This window comes from Pseudorca crassidens, chromosome 2, assembly GCF_039906515.1.
Source record: "Pseudorca crassidens isolate mPseCra1 chromosome 2, mPseCra1.hap1, whole genome shotgun sequence".
In the NCBI taxonomy this organism is placed as follows: Eukaryota; Metazoa; Chordata; class Mammalia; order Artiodactyla; family Delphinidae; genus Pseudorca; species Pseudorca crassidens.
In genome coordinates this window covers 144234182-144255342 of record NC_090297.1, presented here as the reverse complement: position 1 = coordinate 144255342, position 21161 = coordinate 144234182, and the positions used below count along the sequence as shown (strand labels likewise).

At 48.7% G+C, this 21161-nt stretch overlaps 1 protein-coding gene across 14 annotated transcripts in view; it reads right to left on the bottom strand.

Annotated features, from left to right (window-relative positions):
- Positions 1-21161, bottom strand: part of LOC137219843 (uncharacterized) — a 146434-nt gene that overhangs the window by 27356 nt on the left and 97917 nt on the right. For 8 of the 14 annotated variants that reach the window (XM_067729004.1, XM_067729007.1, XM_067729009.1 and 5 more), the window contains one exon: positions 12555-12669. In XM_067729004.1, coding sequence (XP_067585105.1) covers positions 12555-12669 — 115 coding nt within the window. Of the gene's footprint in view, position 1; positions 1573-1933; positions 2020-12554; positions 12670-21161 lie in introns of those variants that run through there. The other 6 variants (XR_010941271.1, XR_010941272.1, XR_010941273.1 and 3 more) reach the window with 5 other exon arrangements.

Sequence of the window (21161 nt, the reverse complement as noted above, 5' to 3'; positions counted from 1 at the left end):
AACCAAAGACAAACAAATCAAGAGCCAAGTATCAGAAGTGATGCAAATTCCGTGTCAGCCCCGGGAGGCCCTGAAACACCTGGGCAATCAGCAAGGGCATGATGTCACCCAGAGAAATGCTTGGCTCGCAGGCAACTGTGGTCACGTGACACGGCCAGTGTGCCCGGGTCACACGGAGGGTGGGGTTCCCCTCTGAGCTCAGAGCGTCTGACAGAGAACCAAAACACAAACAGAAACTGTCCTGTCAGGGCGAAATCCATAAGTCATGTGATGGGGCAGTTTCTCGCCTCAAAGTTTGAGTCACAGAAGCGAAGACTCAGAGCCAGCATTACCTAGCAAAATCAGGCCCTGCTGGGATACTGGTCTGCTGTTTGCTTGGGCTGGAAAGTTGGATCCCCTGGAATTCCAGTCACTCTCCTTTCAGGGAAGAAGTTCTGTAGGAGTTTACTCAGAGGTACCTGCTCTAGAATTTCTTAGTGAAAATCCTGGACCCAACACCAGCCTTCCCCACTGGGCTGCTACCTCCCTGCAGTGTCTCACCGGGGCTTGGCTTCCATGTTGGTCGGTCCCCAGGGGGAGGCCAGTAGCCTGGGTAGCCACTCCTCCTTCCCAACCCAGAGTGGACCACGTGGGCTGCTTCCGCAGCTGCTGGTTCAAGCTAAGGGAGATTTGGGCTCAGCAAATGCTGAGCAAATATCTGGGGCAAGCTGAAGGTTTTAGGTAGCAGGGAGGTATGAGGGGCTGGGTGCCAAGGGGCAATGGCCCACTCCATTCTCTTGCCCCCATTCTTCCAGGCTCCCACTCTTTGTAAAGCAGCTGTTGACCACCTGGATCCTGGCACTAGGCAATGGTGTGGGCAGTATGCAAGTGGGCAGCCAGGTCACTGCCCTCAAGGGGCTTACGTTCTATAATATTTAGGAAGATAACGCTATCACAACCCAACACAGTAACAAGCAACAGCGAACAGCATGTGATTTACCACAGACTCAAAGCAGTGTAGCACACCAGGAAAAGCATGGATGGTCCCTGTACCAGACACACTGCATCTGAATTCCAGCTAGGCCACTCACCAGCAGCTGTGTGACCTTGGGCAAAGTGCTTAAACTCTCTGAGCCCCAGTCTACACTTCTAAAAAATGGAGATAAAAATTTCCAACTCACAGGGCTGTGGTAAAAAATGAAATAATGGCTGCAAAACAGCTGGTAAAATGCTCAGCACATAGTAGGTACTTGATAAACTGTAATAGTTCCCTTAATTCCTTTTTGGGCTGAGATGGGCTATAAAAGATGAAGCATTTATGTCTGGTCTCCAAACCTAGAGCACATCAGAAGCAATAAAGTGAAAGCACTAGAAGGGAGGCTCAAAAAGAGAAGGGAAAATTAACACACAAAAGCCTGACAGTGAGAGAACACCTAGAAAAACTATAAAAGCAAATGTAAAAACAAAATAGCGTGCAGGGACCATGAGGGTAGAAGCAAACAGCCAGCCTCACCCCACAGCCTCCAGGGCCATCACGCTATCACAAGACAGCAGAGCACATGTCGTTCTCAATGACGATGTATTCGATAGTCACTAGGAAGCCAGGGATGAGAACAGTGCGCTTAAAAAATATTTCCATCCACAATTTTTAACATTAAGAAAAAAGTGTCTAAAGTGTGTGGGGCTGGTAAATTTTCAGGCGTCCAGAAAATTCACCTGCCACAATTTCCCAATGGTTGGATTAACTGAGTTTTTACTCTACTTTTTATATATTTGTCAGAGAGCTTAGAACCATGCTGAGCACATCACAGGGGCTTACCAGACTGTTTACTGATAAATTTATACAGGGTTGGAATACGGTTTTTTTCTGTTTCCTGTTTTTAACCCTTCGATGCATTAACTAATCGAGGCCAGGGCCAGGACCCATCTTCTCTTTGAAAGGGCAATACTGTACCTGATTATCTTCAGCCTCCCCTGCTACCTCCACCAGTCCGTTCCTCTTTCTATATTCCAGGCTTTAGTCGATGGTGCCATCATCTACTAGACAGCAACAATGACAAAAGCAATGATAATAATTATGTGAACGAAATTAGCAGGTTCTGTTTTCTAAGCACTTGCCAGGCTGTGTACACCTTGTTTTTTTCTCCCTAAAGTCCTGCAAGGTAGGATTATTTCAGTTCTCAGATGCAGAGGGTGAGAGTCAGAGAAGTAACTTGCTTCGGGTCACCCAGCTCCTAAGGGGCAGAGATGCATCTGACCCCTTCGCTCTGCGCGCAGTCCGCCAGCCTGAGGCGGCAATGTTCCCGGGACCCAGAGCAGCCTGGCACGCTCTTCGCCGGTCAGGCCTCACCAGCTCTTGTCAGGTGGCAGAGTGCTGCCTGCTGCCCAGAGCAGGAGGGACTTGGTGCGAGCAGAGACCCCCTGCCCCACTCGCCCTCCAGCCTGGCATGGGCCTCCCACCCTCTCCCTTTCCCTGTCTCTGGGGTCCCCAACAAAAGGTGCTCTCATTCCCCACACGTCTCCTCAGTTTTCCATTTGATTTTTGACTTTTATTTCATGCTAATGCTAAGTGTAAAACAGATTAAGTTCTTCTGGCAATTAGCCCATAAGTAAGTAAGATATCCTTACATTTGAAAACACCCACTTGGAACAATCTGGGCCTCTCCATTCTCTTTTCCTTCTGACCCTGTCAGAGTTCTGTCCTGGAAACACACCGAGAGCCTCCCCATCTCTGAACCCTCTTCTTTCCTTCCTCTTACATATGTACTGAGTCTGGCAGATGACAGGTGAGGCTGGCAGGGACAAGGGAGCCTGGCAGATTCTGGAATTTGAATCTAGACTGCCATTTACATGACCCTGAGTGAATTATTGAATAGCTTTAGCTTTCATTTTCCTTATCTCTAAAACGGAAACTGGAACCGCTCCCTGGCATGCGAAGATACCAGAAGCTTCCCCTCCCCAACCTGTTTTAATAAAGTGCCTGGCATGTGGTAAGTTCTTATCTCATCCTACTGTGGCCCATTTCTTCCATGAAGTCTTCCTTAGTTGTCCCAATTGTGGCAGAGACAGTTAACTACCAACCCCATCCCTACTCCCCCTTTTTTCCTTACTAACAAAACCCCAAGTTTATTTGGGGGAGTAATGTGCCCAGCTAAGAATTACATTTCCCAGGCTCCTTTGCAGTTAGGGTGTGCATGGGTCACAGGTATGGCCAGTGAGATGTAAATAGAAGTTGCTGGGAGAGGCTCTGAGAAACCTCTTTAAAGGAGGCTGACTCAGCTGTGCCCTTTTGCCCCTTACCATCTTTCTCCTTTTTCTTGTCTGGAAGGCGAATGTGATGTCTGGAGCCACAGTGGCATGTTATGACCATATGGCAACCTGGAAGATGGAAGTCACATCCTAAGCATGGCAGAGCAGAAGAGTAGAGCAAGTCTTTGCCATGGAGGGTGTGGTCCACCAGACGTCAGGATTTATGTTACATGAGGGAAGAAGAAACTAGTTATTTAGGATTTCTATTACATGTAACCCAACACAGTCCCTATGGATATGTAGACTGGTGACCTTGCCCTCTTCTCTGAGCTCCAGTCACACATACGGTCACAAGTGTATTCAGGAAGATTTTGGTTATAAGCAAAGTAGCCTAACTAGATTTTTTGGAGCCACATTATGTGAGGAGTAGAAAGTTTCTGATTCATGTAGTGTGTCTGTGCCCCAAAGCTAATGAGGTCCTGCACTAAAGTTGGTTCTCTGTCACCTGCTCCTTATCTTTTGGGAGGAATGAAAGACAGTTGGATGCTATAGCAAAGCAAACATTGTTTGCAGGACTGTAGGATTTGTTAAATCAAATGCAGAATGACAGGGAATGAGTGAGCAGAAGAAAGCAGGTCTCCAACCCACCTGTGAGGTTTGGGAAAAACTTGGTGCGTTCTGATTATAAGAGTATGGCTTCTAGGGACTTCCCTGGTGGCGGAGTGCTTAAGAATCCGCCTGCTAATGCAGGGGACATGGGTCCGAGCCCTGGTCTGGGAAGATCCCACATGCTGCGTAGCAACTAAGCCCCTGCGCCACGACTACTGAGCCTGCACTCTAGAGTGCGTGAGCCACCAACTACTGAGCCCGCGAGCCACAACTACTGAAGCCTGCGCGCCTAGAGCCTGTGATCTGCAACAAGAGAAGCCACTGCAATGAGAAGCTCGCATATCACTATGAAAAGTAGCCCCTGCTCACCGCAACTAGAGAAAGCCCGCACGCAGCAACAAAGACCCAACACAGCCAAAAATAAAAATAAATAAATAAATAAATTTATAAAAAAAATAAAAGTATGGCTTCTAGACCATGGAGAAGTAATGAGTCCTACCTTGGGCAGCGTACGTATTTCTTCACATGCCCACGTTCTGCATCCCCAATGAGTTCAAATTTGCAGTTAAATTTAAAGGCATTTATTCACTTCCGACGTGGAAGTTTCTGTGCTAAGTGCTGCAGGGAACTCAGAGATGAAAAAGATCCCGGCCTTGCCCTCAGGGAGTTGACAGCTGAGTTGGGGGATGGCAAAAGCATATATGATTCTCACATGAATGCAGGAGGTTGTGGAAAGTCAACCACAGAAGTCGAGAAGGATGGGGAAATACAAAGGAGGAGGAGCCTGAGGCCTTGAAAGGAAGGTGCATCTGAGCTGGGCTTTGGAGAATAGGTGGCATTTCAGCAGGGGGCAGGGTGGGGAGGGCTTGCCCAGCCTGGAGGAGTAGCAGGGACAGGATGCAGAAAGGTCACCAGGCATGGGCCGAATTCAAAATGGTCACAACTAGTAGGGCTACAGTGTTGGGAGCCTGAGGAGGTGAAACTTGGGTGCTGGGTGTGGGAGATAAAGCTATGATTGAGTTTAAAAATAAAAACAATGATGCAGCACGCACTGTGTGTGTAACATGTGCCCGCCACGGTTCTAAGTGCTTTCTGTGGATTAATTCACAGCAATCCTATGAACCACAGTGACTGCCCCTGGGAGGGGAAGTCCAAAGGACAGAATTGGAAAGGAGGCTTCTTACAGTGTAACTTTTGTAAAGTTTGAATTTTGAGTCACGTGAATGCTTACCCTATCTTAAAGGTTAATATGAAATTTAAAAGAGGAAAAAAAGGAGGCTTCCCATTCTGAACTGAAGGAAGAGAAGGGAGAGAAGGAAGAAAAGGTGGCCAGATTCTAGCCCTTCAGTGATGGTTCTGGGTGAGGTCATGGGCCTCCAGCCAGGAGAGATTCCAAGGTGAGTTCAGCCTTGCTTTGCTAAATGACCCAGGACAGCTCCCCTTCCCTGGGGGTGAAGGGTCAGTGCTGCTCATGTGCCTAGAGGCCCTGCCTCAGAAGGGGCTGGAAGACTGGCCTCCGTCTCTCCGCCTGCCGTGTGAACAAGGGAAATGGACAAGGAAACACAGACTACGGCCTCATCAGCCATTGATAAACAAGAAGCAGAGCAGATTGGGAATGTGTAAATGGTGAGGAGGACACAAGGATTCTGGGCACTGAGTCCTGGTCCTGCCTAGCCACCAAGTGTCCCTGTGACCTTAGATAAGCCATTTTCCCTTTGGGGTTCAGCTCCATCCCTGTCACCAGGGGAGGGGCCTGGACCAGAATGATGGTCATCCAACTGCCACTCCCCCGCCCCTTCGCCCGCTCCAACTTACTTTACCTTTTGGGCATCCCCTCAAGACTTCACAGAGGCCCTAGATTGAGAAAACGACAGCTAGCCAGTCAAAACGATAGCCAGTCTCACCTAGACGGTCTCCAGGCCAAGTGGTTTTGTCACTCCACAGCTCTGAGAGCCTTGCCACCTCCCCGGATACAACCCCTTCAGGCAAGGAGGTCAAAGGAACACGCTTCAGTCAGCTAGGGGCTGAGCAGTGGGGACCCCACGCCCCTGGGTGATGGCAGGTCTGGCGGGGCAGCAGCAGGCAGCAGGTGGCTGGAGGTGGAGGTGTCCGTGCACATGGCGGAGGGCCCCTCTTGGGCAAAGCCAGGCAGATGCATTAACAGCCCAAGTGCCATAGCAGCTGCAGCCTGCTGGTTGGTCCCTGGGAAGGTCGTGATAGAGGTGGGGCACCTTCAGTGGAGGTCTCTCTACCTGAGCAAGGCACGTGGCTGCATCTTCCTGACCCTCATGGTCAGGAGTAGTCAGCCCAGAGGCTGGCAAGCATCCTCAGAGAGCACTGGGTATAGAGCCCATGGTTGCCCTCCAGGCCTGGAAGCCTCTCCTCTCCCTTCTCCTTACAAGTCCCTATGCCTCATTATCATAACTTTGTCATAAGTTTTGCTCAAAACTTTCCTGTTGAACACAGTAGCCAACTTGAAGGAGCTCCCAATGGCCAAATTTGACATAATTTGAGCAAATTAAAAAAAAAAGATCACAACAGATTATAGCTTATAGAACAAGAGAAAAATAGGAAATAATGTGTCTATACTGATATAAATGTTTGAATAAACAAGTAAGGGAAAAGGGACAGCCTTTCTTACAGAAAAATTTCAGTTGATGAACATTAGAAGGCGTGAAGGAAATAGAAAACCACCATTTGGCAGACACCCACGGTCGTGGTTGTTTTAAGCAAGACTCATCAACGGAAACAAACATTTGTGGGTAAAAATAAGATGAGAAACAGGATGCTTACATCATCTCAAAGTAGTTCCCTACAAGATGCCTATTAGTAGCAAAGGGGAAAAGACTACCTTTACAGTGGAAAACCTGGCAGACCCCACCTTACTCGGGTGATCACAGTCAACATAACGAGTACCACAACATATCAGCCTCATGTGCCGCCTGATATGATGCACTGAGAGGGGCACAGCATCACTTCTGTGGTGTTCTTGTCAAAATGCACAACCTGAGGAAACACCAGACAAACCCAAATTGAGGCACATTCTACATAATAACTGGCTAGTACTCTTCAAGAGTATGAAGGCCATGAACGAGTAGATGAAGGTGCTATCCCAGGCCAGAGAGACTACAGAAACACGATAACTAAGTGCTATGGGTGATCCTGGTTTGGCTCCTGGATAAGATGAAGAACACGAATGGGGAACTTGATGAAATGTGAATGGGGTCTGTAGCTAATGCTGATTTCCTGGTTTTGATGACTGTACTGTAAATTTGTAGGATGTTAACATTTGGGGAAACCAGGTGAAGGGTATTTGGGAATTCTTTGTACTGTTTTTGCAACATTTATGTAAGTCCGAAATTATTTTGAAAAAGTAAAACAGAAACTTTTTCCTCTTTTGTTCGACTTCCCCAGAGTCACTCCTGTAGCTGTGTGTTGCCAGCTACTTCACACGGTGTGTTGGTATTATTTGTTTATGTGTCTGCCTCCTTCAGGCTCCGAGTTCTAGGACAGGGACTATGCCGCGTTAATCTTTGTTTTGGCCTCATCTTATAAATCTTACTTGGGTGGGAGCTGACTGGCTGTTTCTCTTCAAGAAACTCCCTACTCTATCCACTCCCACCGTAAGAAGCACCACTGCTCTTTCAGCTGCTTAGCCCAAAGTCCTAGGGGTCATCGTAGGTACCTTTCTTTTTCTCTCATCCCAGGACTAGCAAGTCCTATTGGGGTTCTCCAGAGTTTATCACCAACCAGACCACTTCTCCCCCATCCTCTGCCAGTGCCCTAAGCCAAGGGTACTCATTTCTCATCTGAACGTGAACCTCACACTCCTAACTGGTCTCCCCTAACCCGATCCTCAAATTTCTTTTCCACCGAGCAGCCAGAGGGATCTTTCAAAGGGGAAAGTCGGGTCTCACGTCACTCCCTCCAGTGGTTTTCCATTGCAATTAGTGTAAAATGCCAATTCCCAGCACGTTCCACGAAGGTTCTATCCTATCTTCCCTCTCCTTGAACCTCTCTGCCCTCACTCACCCTGCTCCAGCCACATGGGCCTTCCGTCTCTCCCACAGATATGCCAAGTTAGTTTCCATGTCTGAGGTGTGTATCTTCACATGAGCATCTCCTTGTCAATACTGAGGCTTCAGCCCAGTTGTCACCTCCTCGGATAGACCTAACCCAATCTGTTAGCTAAATTAATCCTCTTCTCCCCCAGACACTCTTTGTCTGTGTGTTAGTTTGTCAGGGCTTCCATAACAAAGCACCACAGACTGGTAGCTTAAACAACAGAGGTTTATTGTCTCACAGTTCTGGAGGCTAGAAGTTTCCAAGATCACGGGGCCAGCAGGGCTGGTTCCTTCTGAGGGCTGTGGGGAGAACTCGTTCCATGCCTCTTTCCTAGTTTCTAGTGGCATGTGGCAACCTTTGGTGTTCTTGGCTTGTGGATGCATCACTCTGATCTCTCTTCAACTTCACATGGTGTTCTCCCTGGGTACCTTTCTCTACATTTTCCCTTTTTATAAGGATACCAGTCATGCTGGATTAGAGCCCCCCCTAATGATCTCAGTTTAAATCAATTACCTAAGTAAAGACCCTATCTCGAAATAAAGTCATATTCTGGGGCTTAGGACTTCAACACATAACTTTTGGGGGAACACAGCTGAACCCATAACCATTCCATTACCTTGTTTTATTTTGTTTAGGGCTTTTTTTAATTATTATTACAATTTTATGTATTTATTTATTTTTGTCTGCGCTGGACCTTCGTTGCTGTGCACAGGCTTTCTCTAGTTGCATCGAGCTGGGGCTACTCTTAATTGCGGCGTGCGGGCTTCTCATCGTGGTGGCTTCTCTTGTTGCGGAGCACGGGCTGCAGGCGTGCGGGCTTCAGTAGTTGCAGCACGTGGGCTCAGTAGTTGTGGCTCGCAGGTTCTAGAGCGCAGGCTCAGTTGTTGTGGCGCACGGGCTTAGGTGCTCCGCAGCGTGTGGGATCTTTCCAGACCAGGGCTCGAACCTGTGTCCCCTGCCTTGGCAGGTGGATTCTTAACCACTGCGTCACCAAGGAAGCCCCTAGGGCTTTTATAACCATCTTAACTATCTCATTTATTTGTTTGTGGTCATTGTCCGTGTCCCACAACTACAACATAAGCTATATGAGGGCAGGGATCTGCCCCAGCTTTAGTGCTTGGTCCTTTTCCTGCCTTGCAAAAGGACACTAGCTCCTATTTCTACAGCATGAATCAGGATACTTCCCTTGGATTGCCCCAGGTGGGAGGAACAGGCCTGCCCCCATTCACTTTCCACAAGCAACCAATGTGCTTGCTACATGTTCACTGCTTAGCTCAAAGTCCAGTCAAAGATCGGCAGCATCAAAACCTGGATGCAGCCATGAATCTCAGAGCCCCAGAAATGCTCTACACATACCCAGGTTTCCTGCCCTCTTGCCAGTGCAGCACAGCCTGATGGCTAAGGGCATGGGCTGTAGAGCTAGACCGCTTGGGTCTGCCACTTAAGCTGAGAGACCTGGGTACATCACTTACCACACTGTGCCTCAGTTTCTCCAACGATAAAATGGAGACAATTTTAAAAGTACCTTCCTAGTAAGTTGTTATATAAAATGAGATCCATACATGATAAACAGAACGTCTGACCATTAGGAAGTGCGTTATGCTAATCCAGGTCTCATCTTTTAGGCCTGGTCTGAAGTCTTGGAAAGTTCCTGGTGGACAAAGGGACCAGAGCCCAGGAGGTGTCTCTGGTCAACTGGGGACACAGAGGCTCCAGGTTACTGCTCAAACTCCCCCTTCAGAATCCCCATTTGCCCCCAAAGACGGCAAGCCAGCACTGGGGAGATTTTGACCATAAGATGCTGGGTGGGCCTTGGAGTTTCACTGGTACTTCTGGCTGACTGAAGGGAAGAAAAAGAAGGCTCTCACTCCTCAGACTCTTTCTGAACACTCAATGTGAGGTATGCAGCTTCCAGATGACTCAGCAGGGCCAGTTCCCTTGGAATCAGCTGCTCTGGCTCAAAACTGTCCGTGTTGCAGCAGCCTCACTCGGCCACCCCCAGAAAAGCTAACCCACCACTCAACTTACTTCCTGATTTAATACCTATATATAGCCATGTGTATAGACCTTTCTATATATGTATGCACTTAGAAACCAGCGAGCCTAAAAATACCCCTGCCCCATACTTCATTTCCTTGTTTTCTGTAGGTTCCTTGTTCTAATTTTATAGCTCAGGAGACTGGAAATTGCTGTCAGAAGGGAGTGACCTCCGTGGGTGGCAGGGGGACCAGAGGACAGGCTCTGTTTGGGAGACAGGAGGATCCATTTCCAGCCCCAGCTCTAAAGTCAATGTGCTGTGATGTTTTGGGATATCCTCCTCCTTGCTAAATCTCAGTGTCCCTCAAGTGAAGAAGGTATTGAACTTGATGATCTAGGTGTTTTCTTGCTCTTCCATTCATCGGCTAAGTGCAATGGTCCTCATGGGAAAAGCTGATGCAGACGCACCAGAACCATTGATTCCTGTTCATTCGCTCAGTTAACAAACAGTTGTTGAGCACTTACTGTGTGTCTGATAAAAATCTCTAACCTTAGGGGACTTACATTCCCATTAGAGGAGATAAATAATAAACAAAATAAATAAAGTTTATAGTATGTTTGACGGTGATAAGCGTCATGGAGAAAAAGAAAGTAAAAAGTGGGGACAGAAATTGGAGGGGGTGCAATTGTAACTAATCAGGCTGGGGAAGACCTCACCGAAAAGGTGGCATTTGCATACAGACAGGAACGAGGCTGTGCCCAGGACGGGAGGCAGTGAGCACATGGAAACCTGGGGGAAGAGTCCCAAGCAGAGGAGCTGCACACACCAAGGCCTCAGGTGGGAGAACGCCTGGTGGGTTTGAGGCCACTGGGGCTGGAGTGGAGTGAGCGGGCAGTGAATCCTACGAGTGTAGATGGAAAGATAAGATGGACCACTGCTCTGGATGAGATGGGGCACCCCTGGAGGGCATTGCGCTGAGGGGAAACCTCAGCTGACCTCTATCTTCACAGGATAGTCTGCCTCCTGGGATGGTTCACAACAGACGACAGGACACAAGGGTGGAGGCAGGGAGACCACTAAGGAGACTACTGCAAACAAGGCAGGACTGATGGTGGCTTGGAGCAGGGTGAGGGAGAGATGGGGAGAAGTGATCAGGATCTACATGTATGTGGAAGGGTTTGCTGATGGATTGGGCGTGAGTATGAGAGAAACAGAAGCCAAGAGTGACTCCAAGGTTTTTGGCCTGAGCAATGATGGAGCTGTCATGAACTCAAATGGAGAAGACTATGGGAGGAGAAAAGATCAGGAAGTCAGTTTTGGACCCATGAGGAGCGAGGTGCCTATTAGACATCCCAGTGGAGAAGCTGAGTGGGCAGTTGAATGTATGAATCTCGAGGTCAGAATAGAGTCTGGAATGGAGATGTACATTTGAGAGTTGTCAGCAGGCACATACATATGGTACATAAAGCTGCAGGCCTGGGTGAGGTCTGTGAGATGGTGTGGGGGGATCCAAGCTCTGAGCTCCAGGGCACACCAACATTTAGAGCTTGGGAGGTGAGAAGGGACCAGCAAAGGGTACAGAGAGCCAGGGAGGCATGGCAACCTCTCTCTAGGCTTTAGCTCATTTAGTAAAAGGGGAGGCTCTCAAGGGTCCTCTCCCACTCTGATACCTGTGCTTATAAGATGCAGAATGGAGCTGTGCCCAGATCGCAGCAGGAAACCCTTTCCTAGCTCTTGTCCAGGATGCACGTGGGATCCAGGCTCCTACTTGAGCTGCCCCTGGCATGGGGGCATCTGCGACAGCCTGAGGTAGCTCGTCACAGTGAGGGGTAGGGAGTGGGGAGGCTGGCAGCCCTGCCCCCCTGCAGCAAGCCTTCTGCAGTCCCCGCCCAGGGAGGGGGGACGGCCAGGGCCAGGGCTGGAGAGGTAGGAGCTGGCTTTATTCTGACACTGCTTTCCTTCTGTGGAAAAAGAGCTTAACTTCTCTCTTGTGATAGATGCTAACAGGGGAATAAGTGCTTGGGATACTAACAACGCACACGATTCTGAGTATTTTTAACAAAAAAGGGGAGAGCGGTTTCTAATTGACATCTCTGTCCTCCAGTTATCTCATGGGAACTTGAAAAACATTTCTTGCCTGCCCAGAGGTAATGTCGCAGTCAGAGTTTTCCCCAGGATTTCTAGGATCTAACCTTGGGAAGAGCGAAACCAGCCCTGGAAGCAGCCAGGCTGTCAGGATTCCTGGCCTCAGGGAGTGCAGGCTCAGCAGCCCTGCCAGCGTCTGACCCTGACGTGCTCCCAGCCAGCCCACTATTCCTCTCTCAGAGAGCCCGCACTCAGCCAGCTGGGGCGCTCTTGTTCTACTACTGCTAGTCACTTTCATTGCACATGTACTGTGTGTTTTTAATATATTGTATATACATATATACACATATATATATATACACACACATTTAATCCACAAGAATCCTACTATAACACCTCATAATGATTGAACAGACACAATGCGATTAGCTCCAAGTATCCCATCTTTCCTTAATCCTCACTGTAATGAGACTCCAAGTTTTGTGCAGTGGCATTCTTGGGATCCTACGTATGATGTTCTGATTAGGTTTTGCAGTATTACTGTCCCTTTTACAACGCAGGAAACTGAGGCTTAGAGAGATTTACTTACTGATGTCACTCAGGAAGCTGGAGATTTGTGCCCAGGCGTCCTGGCTCCATGGCCGATGGGCTTCATCCCCTTGCCACAGGATTGCCTGTACCTTCAAGGTCATCTCACCTGACAGCTGGGGAAACAAAGGACCAGAGAGGAGAAGTGCCTTGCTGCAGCTCACAGAGGGCCCGGACAGTTGGGAGTAGGCCCAGGAGTCCTTTCATGGGCTGCCCACCACTCATTTATAGATATTCTCTGCCTACACACTATGGGCACTACCTGGTGAGATGGCGGAGAGGCTCTTCCCAGGGCAGTGCATCAGCCTGGTGTCTCTGATGCTCACTGTGGCTGGCCCTGTGACACTCACCATGGGCCAGGAGAGACGTGTCCTGTGGCCAGGAACTGTTCTGGGGAGGCAAAGGTGAGCCAGCAGGAACCCCGCCCTTACCAGTTCACGCTCCCTAAACTACAGCACAGCATCACCCCTCCTGCCTCCCTCGCTGGGGCCCCTTCCTCTCCCTCTCCACCTGCTGGAATCCCAGGCACCTTTCAAGGCCCCTTTGGTTCACTTGACCTCCTCTGGGAGGCCTCCCTGCAGAACCCAGACCCTCTTCCTCTCCCTAGCACTTAGTCTAAAGGCCTTTCTCTATTGTGGGTACTTGGCTGTGTTGGTATCTTCTCCCTAGGCTGGCAGAAAGCCCCTCAGGGCCGGGACCACGTCTTGCCCCACTCTGTATGCCTCTTCCGAGCACCTGGGTTGATGTACTATAACATAACTTGCAGCACTAATTATGAAGCCGGCAGAATGGTGTTACCAAGTGAGAATTCTAAGAATTCAGAGGGGACAGAGGTTACTTGAGGAAAGAGTTAGTATCCTGCCTTGCTCTCCCTCTCAGAGAGACATTATGCGTGTGAAAACAGGAGAGGAAGCGTTTAGGAAGAGGAAAGAGCTTGAACAAAGGCATGGAGACAAAATTCCAAGGAAGTGGAAACTAAGGGTCACGTATGGGAGACAGCAAGTCACTCTTATGGCTGGACCTGTGAAGGAGAAAAGGAAAAACTAAGGTTGGATGACAAGTGACCCTACCTCAAGAGGTCACTGTGAGGATTAAGTGAGTTCGAGCGTAGAGCAGCACCTTGCGTGCGTTAGGGGTTATTGAGGCTTTAGCTGTTTTCTGTCATTCTGCCCCACCACCACCCATTTGCACCCCTCCCAAAGCGGGGGTCTCTGAGTTCTTGGAACACTGGCTGGCAGGGGGCTGGCGTTTTCCCTGTTGTTACCAAGTCTCTCAGGCTGAAGGTCATTTGTGCGTTTTAGGGGCCACAGAACTTTCCTTCCTCATGTACCCACTCCCTTTTCAGGGATTCATCACCTTGTTCTTTATTGTCATTATTATTAATTAAAACTACAAAGGGAATGTATGATCATTTTACCAGAATTGAAACATACAGATGAGTAAGAAGAAATGAAAATCACTGCAAATGCCACCATTTAGAGAGAATTCTGGTTAACATCTTAGGGTACCTCTCTCTCTCCAGACTTCTCCCCATTCAATATGTTTGTTTAAATAAGTATGTGTATATATTTAGGCCAGGGGGTGAGCAAACGCAGCCCCAGGCCCTCCTTGGAGGCCCCCTTAGTTGGGTGGGGCACCAGATCAGTGTGGTGGCTCTGAGCCCAGGACCCTGGCAGGTCAGGCACTGGACTTTTCTGCCTGATGCCCACGTGCTCCCCGCCCCCAGCTGAGCCTGGAGCTGCCTTCTGCCTGCCCTGCACCAATGTCCCTACCTGGAGCTGCTTTTGGATCCCTCCCATGGAGGCAACTTGCTGTGTGGGACGACTGCTTCAGAAGGAAAACCTGCAAGCAGCCCCTGGGAATGAATCGGGCCTTTATGTGAAAAGCCACTCTCTGCTGCATGCCCAGCTTCTCCTAAGCCACTCTGGAAGGTGACTGTGACGACACTAATGACCAAGAGAGCGAGGGGATGGGTGGGAGCCCGCAGAATGTCTGCAGCTTTACAACAGCTGGAGAACATACTAGCAAATGCAAAGGTGACATTTATCCAGGTTTTCTCAGCTCCTCCCAAACATGGGGCAGTGGAGTTTGCTTTCATTCTACCATGGAATTTCTCAGAAGTCTTAAAAATCATAATGGCTATGATTTATTGATCATACATTCTGTGCCAGGCCCTTTACAGAAATTATGTTTAACCCTCACCTCAGTTTTACAAGGTGGATAAGGAAACTTATCTACCTTGTAAACAAGGTAGATAAGGAGCCATTGGCTCAACCCAGGCCCTGCCATCAGTAAGAGAGTAAGAGAGATCTGGACCCAGGTAACTGGACTCTAGAGCCCATGCTCTTTATTTCTGCATAAAAATGTATGTTTCTTTGATTAAAGTGACCTATTCCCATAGTTAAACATCAAATAGGGCTAAAAGGCATGGTGAAAGCCAGTGGCCCATAGTTCAACCCTCTCTACTCCTGTGCCCTGCTCCCCAGAAGCAACCACTTCCAACTCAGTAGCTTCTTTTTTTCTGCTTTTTACTCTAGATTTCAAAATATCCACCTAAATACCTTTTCTCATGCATTTTTTCAAAAATAATCCCCCACCCTTTTCCCACTTCTTAGTTTCTTCTACGTATAACAATTTCCCCCAATTCCTTCAATGGATCTATCGGGGCCTAGCAATAATTTGCCCACTGCTCACCCATGCTGTATAATCTGCCAGTCCTTGCCCTGTGTCCCTTGGTCCGGAAACTTCCCTTCCCTGTGCTGGTTCCACTGCTCAGGCTGGGCTGGCTCCTTGCTCTTGGTCCTGAGACTTCCCTCTGCCCTTTCCTTTGCTGGAGCCCCTGTTCCTGGATGCCATGGGCTTCCTCTTTCATGATAAGCCCAGGTTTTGAGTCCTGCATGTCTAAAAGTGTCTTTACTTTCCCGTCACATTTGATTGATCATTTGGCTGAATATAAAATCCTGGTTGAAATAATTTTCCTTCAGAATTTTGAGGGCATTTTCCCATTACGCTCTATCCAGTGTATCTGGAGAGAAGTTTGATGCCCTTCTAATTCCCATTCCTTTGTCTGTTAGGGTTTTTTTTCTTTCTGGGGCTTTCATGATGTTCTCTTTATCCTTTGTGTTCTAAAATTTGATACTGATGTGCTTCTGGGGTGAACTGGTTTTTTGCTTACTGTGCTGGGCACCTTCTGTTGAGATTTTTTTTTTTACTTTAGTTATCATATTTAAATTTTTCAAGAACTCTTTCTTTTCTGTTCCTTTCTCACAGAGTTCTACTTTTATGTCATATTTTCCTGAGGTTACTACTTTATAGGTTCTTGTAAAAAGTTATTTTAAGGTTTTTCGGCTTGCTGTATGTTGTTTCCTTCTTTTCTGTTTGTTTTGACCTCTCTTTCATTTCAAATGTCTGATGACCCTCCATATTAAAGAGCAAGGCAAGCCTATAGTCTAGTAGGCTTCACAGTAGGGTGACCAGATGGCTAGAAGGCTGTTTTACTGGGAAACCTCAAGTAACATTTTGTGGAGATCCTTTCCTAGGAACAGAGGATGGGGGTGATGAAGCATTCAATCTATCCAGAGAAGAATCTTCCATCGTCTGCCTGGAAGGGAAGTGACACTTAGCTGCTGGTGTCCTGGGAGCAGGCAGAGAGTCTAAGGGGCCATAATTTACTTAGTTTTTGATTACTCTCCCGGTTTTCAAGCTCCTACCTCACTGTCACCCTCTGCTGTGACTAGTCCTGGAGTCCAGAGCATCTCCAAGTCATCTTCTCCAGATAATGGCTTTTGGTCTCTTGCATGGAAAAAGAGACCAGGAGGGGGTGGTGCTTGCATTTCTGAGCCCTGGGCCTCACTCCTGTTTTCTGTGGTACCTGGTACCTCTTAGCACCCAACCCTCGTAGACTCTGTGGGGCTCCTTGGCCCACTTCTCATCATTTTCCTTTCTTGTACACATGTGGACTCTGACTTTCCCAGCTCCACTCAGAGACTGCTCCTCTACCCACATGCCCATCTGAAAAGCGTTTGGAAGTCTTTCCCCTGCAATGGTCTTCTCTCTTCTCTTCAGCCTTTTGGCTTAAAGCCTTTGGAATTCCACTATTAGTGGCTATTTGGGGAAGGAGGTGAATGACGTAGAATTTAGGAGGGCTGTATCAGTTATCCATGATCATTATAACAAATCACCCCAAAGCTTAGTGGCTTATAACAACAATAATTTACTACTTTTCTTTATGCTGTGGGTTAATTGGGTGGTTCCTCTGATGGTTTCACCTGGGCTCGCTCATGCAGCTGCATTCAGTTAGCAGTTGGTTGGGCTGGAAAATACAAGCTGGACCGTTCATAAGCCTGGTGGCTGCTGCTGCCTGTTGACAGGGATGCCTCCGTTCTCCTCCACTGGCCCCTCATCTTCCAATAAACTAGACTAGCTTCCTTAAGACATGAATCTCAGGGCAACGTTCCAAAAGATTCAAGGCAGAAGCTGCAAGATCTCCTAAGGCCGAGCCTCAGAAGTCATGCAGTATCACTTCCACTGAATTCTATCAGTCAAAGCAAGTCAACCCAGATTCAAGACCTTTTTTCTTGATGGGAAGAGTGGCAAAGTTGCACTGTAAAGGGGTATGTATGCAAGAATAAGAAAAATTGTTGCAGTCATCTTTACAAAAAAAAAAATCTATGATAGAGGGAGAGAAAATAAATGCAGGAGATCAAGCCTCCATGTTTAACTGGAAGTCTTCCTTGCTCTTTGTATTACCCCACACCACCAGGGTCTGTGTCCTGGACTGGCAGATTATACAGCATGGGTGAGTAGTGGGCAAATTAATGCTAGGCCCCGATAGATCCATTGAAGGAACTGTCCTAAACACTCTTTTCAGAACTTTGCTAACCAAACCTCCATCGTTCTAGGTAGTTGTGAGTATACAGACCATAACCCCACAATGGACAGAGGAGTAGAGCACAATAACTCCTATCGAAGGGTTTAGAAATGGAGAAACTTGGATCAAATCCCAGTTCCACTACTTACAGCCCTATTACCTTAGGCACATTACTTAGACTCTCTGAGCCTCAATTTCCTTATCCATAAAAATGTAAAATAAATGAATTAACACATGTAAAATCCATACTTAGCACAGTGTTTGATACAAAGCAAGTGTCCAATAGTATCAGTAAGTGATTTTTCTGGAAAAATATTACATTTCTAATGATTTAACCACTAGAGATGGAGTTTGAGAAAAAGAGTTTAAGTCCAGGGTTTTACAGAAATAACTTCCAGGGCTGTTGCAAGGATTCAATGAATTAAAACAGATAAAGCACCTAGAAGAGCGCCTGACACATCAGACACACTCAGCAAGTGTTTTACGTGCACCCCTGCTTGCTTAGGTGGGTGCGTCAAGCACACCTGGGCTCTGACAGGGCCACTGTGAGGACCACCACCACCTGTCAGGGATGGCAGCGTCTGCTCCATCAGGCGGGGGACAGGCAGCAGGGTTAGAGTCATTGGGTCTGCTCTCCAAGGTCCGAGCGGTCAGCTCACAGGTGTGCCAGTCTCTACAGCTGGGGTTCTTAATCTGGGTTTTATGGTTGAGCCTCAGGGGCTAAGAACCACCTGGTACTGCACAGAACACACTGGATGTGAAAGCATCTTTCTGGGGCTAGAGTTCACAGTTTAGAGTCTCAGAGAGGTCATTAACCCTCAAAATACTGAACATCTCAGCTCTAGAGGCTCTTCTGTCCTTCGAACTTATACCCTTCTAATGTGGTTTGGGTTGAGAAATAGAAGTGTTTATCATGTTAGAATTACGATTAAAGTAGGAGTCAACAGTATCTGAAAAAGCCAGATGGGCTCTCCTGTTGGAGAGGGGGTGAGCTTCACAGTGAACGACACTATGGACTCCAATTTTTGCTGCCCAGCAGTCTGCTTTTGCATCCTGACCTTTAGCTGTTTGCAAAATATGGATGACTAGACAAGTGACCACCAGTGAAGGGAGCTGGTTTTCACAGTGTCCATGCTATGGGCATTTCAACGTCTGCAGACCAAGTATCCTGAGCCCTGTGTGTGTGCTCCATCCTAACCTGTGGGTTTGGGTACATCAAAGAAGTCCTCACGCTGCACCCAGGAGCAGACAGGGGAGGGTCGGCCTTGTCAGGTGACCTTCAGTGACATCTGTCTAAGGAGATTACCTGCTATGCTTCGACAGACATTTTCTCATACTAGCCCTTCTAACATAGTCACATTTATGACCGAAAGAGTCAACTTTTAAGGCTGGAGCTTTCCTCATGAACATGGCAGTGTATAGTTTTTAAGGGAAAAAAAACAATCCCAACAGAACTGCAACACCTAAGCTAAATCTTCCTCTCTCTTAAGTTTAAATTTGTATCACCTTCCTCTTTTGTGATTCAAAGGTAGAGAGAAGAGGATTCACCCAAACTGTGAAATATTCTTTGGCTGACCTTGTTTTGGGAGGGTTATGCAAAAGCCTTGGAAAGGACTCGGGGAGTGACCCGGAGCCTGACTCAGAAGCACCCTAGGAAATTCGGTGGCAGGCAGAAAGTGAATTCTGGAGCCCTTTGAGATCTATACAAATCCACTGCGAGGCATCCACTTTCCCCAGCTGGAGGCTTCCTCCCTTTCCCCCCTGCCCTCACCCTCACTGGACAGCACTCACCCTCAGGTGGGCCTGAGGAAGCAGCCAGGCCCAGGGCGAGTTAGCCTATCTCTGCAGAAGGCCCTTCCCCCGTGCCTCTCACCACAGGGATTCGGTGACTCACTCTGAAAAAGGCATCATAAATTTCTTCCTAAGAACACACTCGTCACTGAACCATTCCAACAATTTGGCAGGACAAGAGATCTGGCTCAAGGCGGCAGGGCCAATAGGTAATCCCCTGTTTACAAAGTGCTTCCCTCTCAGGGCTAGAGAGGGGCAAGGACCCTCAAGTCAATGTCACACATTCCATTCAGAGCTGGAATGCTCACACCCACTTCACAGATGAGGGATGCAGTGACTCAGGGCCTCCAGGCCCAGCTGGGGCAGACCCTGCCCCTCACCCGAGCCGGCAGCACTGTGGAGGGACCGTGGTGGTAGACAGCTGGGGTTGAATCCTGGCTCTGCCTGTTCCAAGCTGAGCAATCTTAGGCAGCTTCCTTAACCTCTCTAGCCTCTCATTTCTCCATCTGTGAAATGGGATAATACTTAACCCGTGAGGCTTTTGTAAAGATTCGGTGAGGCACGGTGGGTACAGAGCTTTGAGCACAGCGCCAGCAGGCAGTGAGAGCTCCCGCGTGCGGCTGCTAGGATTCTGTGCTGACTCTGGTCGGGCCCCACGTGCCCCCCTCAGCTCCTGGCTCCTCCACTTGGCTTCCTGCTGTCCTCTCCTTTGGTGCTCTGTCCTCTCATGCTTTCTTCAGAATAAAGAAAGGTGGCCACTCCTACACTGTATTACTTCATACTCTCAACTAGCATTTGAGGGAGATACTCTTATCCCTAGCTGACCGGGTGGAAACTGAGGCTGGGCGAGTCTGAGTGACTTCCCCGAGGCCACCACCAGGGGCGTGACAGAGCCAGCAACACGCAGCACAGCGCTCCCAGGGGAGGCACAGGATCCAGGACCAGCTGCCAGCAGGGAAGTTCCGGATGTGGCCTAGTATTTCTGTAACTGAATTCTTCCCAGGCAGCACATTCTTGGGACCCTGGACAGTTGCCAAGGAGGTGTGAACGAGAAGGCAGAGAGAAGGCTTCTTTTGGAGGGGGCAGGGAGGCAACTGAGCTGCCATTTACTGAGCCCTTGCCATGTGCCCTCCATGCTAACTTTGTGCATCTTTAATCCACACACACCCTCCTGTGAGGCAGGCTTAGTGCAGTCCCTACTTCACAGAGGAAAATGAGGCCCAGAGGGCTCAGGTCACTTGCCCCATCCTGCACCTGGGTGTCCAGTTGTGCTGTTCATCTCTCCACCTGGTGCCTCCCATCAATGTGGCATGAAGTTTGGCCAGAGCAGTCAATTTTGGAAACCACTTCCAGGCTAAATGACCTCAACCCACCACCAGGGGCAGAACTGGTAGATCCTGTGTCCCTTCAGGAACCCCCAGGCCTCTTACTAAGCATACTTGAGCTTGTGTGTGAGAGTGTATGTGTGTGTGTGGGTGTGCGTGTGTGAGTGAGAGGCATCTCCTGCTGCTTCCATGCATCCTGGGGGAACCAGGGGGCATTAGCCCAGGCAGCAGCCTGCTCAGGATCGCCCACCTAAAAGCTACCTCTGAGTGTCTGCAGTGGAGCTGGACTTCATTAAAGAGCGAGGCAGGTCCTGGAGCCCACAGGGTCCTCTGCCTCTCCCTGCACTAAACTGTCCCCACCCCACTCCTTGAGGATGGGAACAAGCTCCCCGAGAGCAGGAGCTCTGCCTCATTCTCCTCTGTATCTCCATCACCCAGAACAGTGCCTGGCCCTCAACAGACATCTGTTGACTGATGGACTGACTGACCGATGATGGTCTGATTGACGAACACCAGCTAGCCCCAGTGATGAACAGCAGTCAATGTGGCCGGAATTTGCTGGGCTGTTAAAGGGTGAGGGGTCCACGTGGCTCCCAAGGCAGCTGCTGTGTGGCGAGCCGAG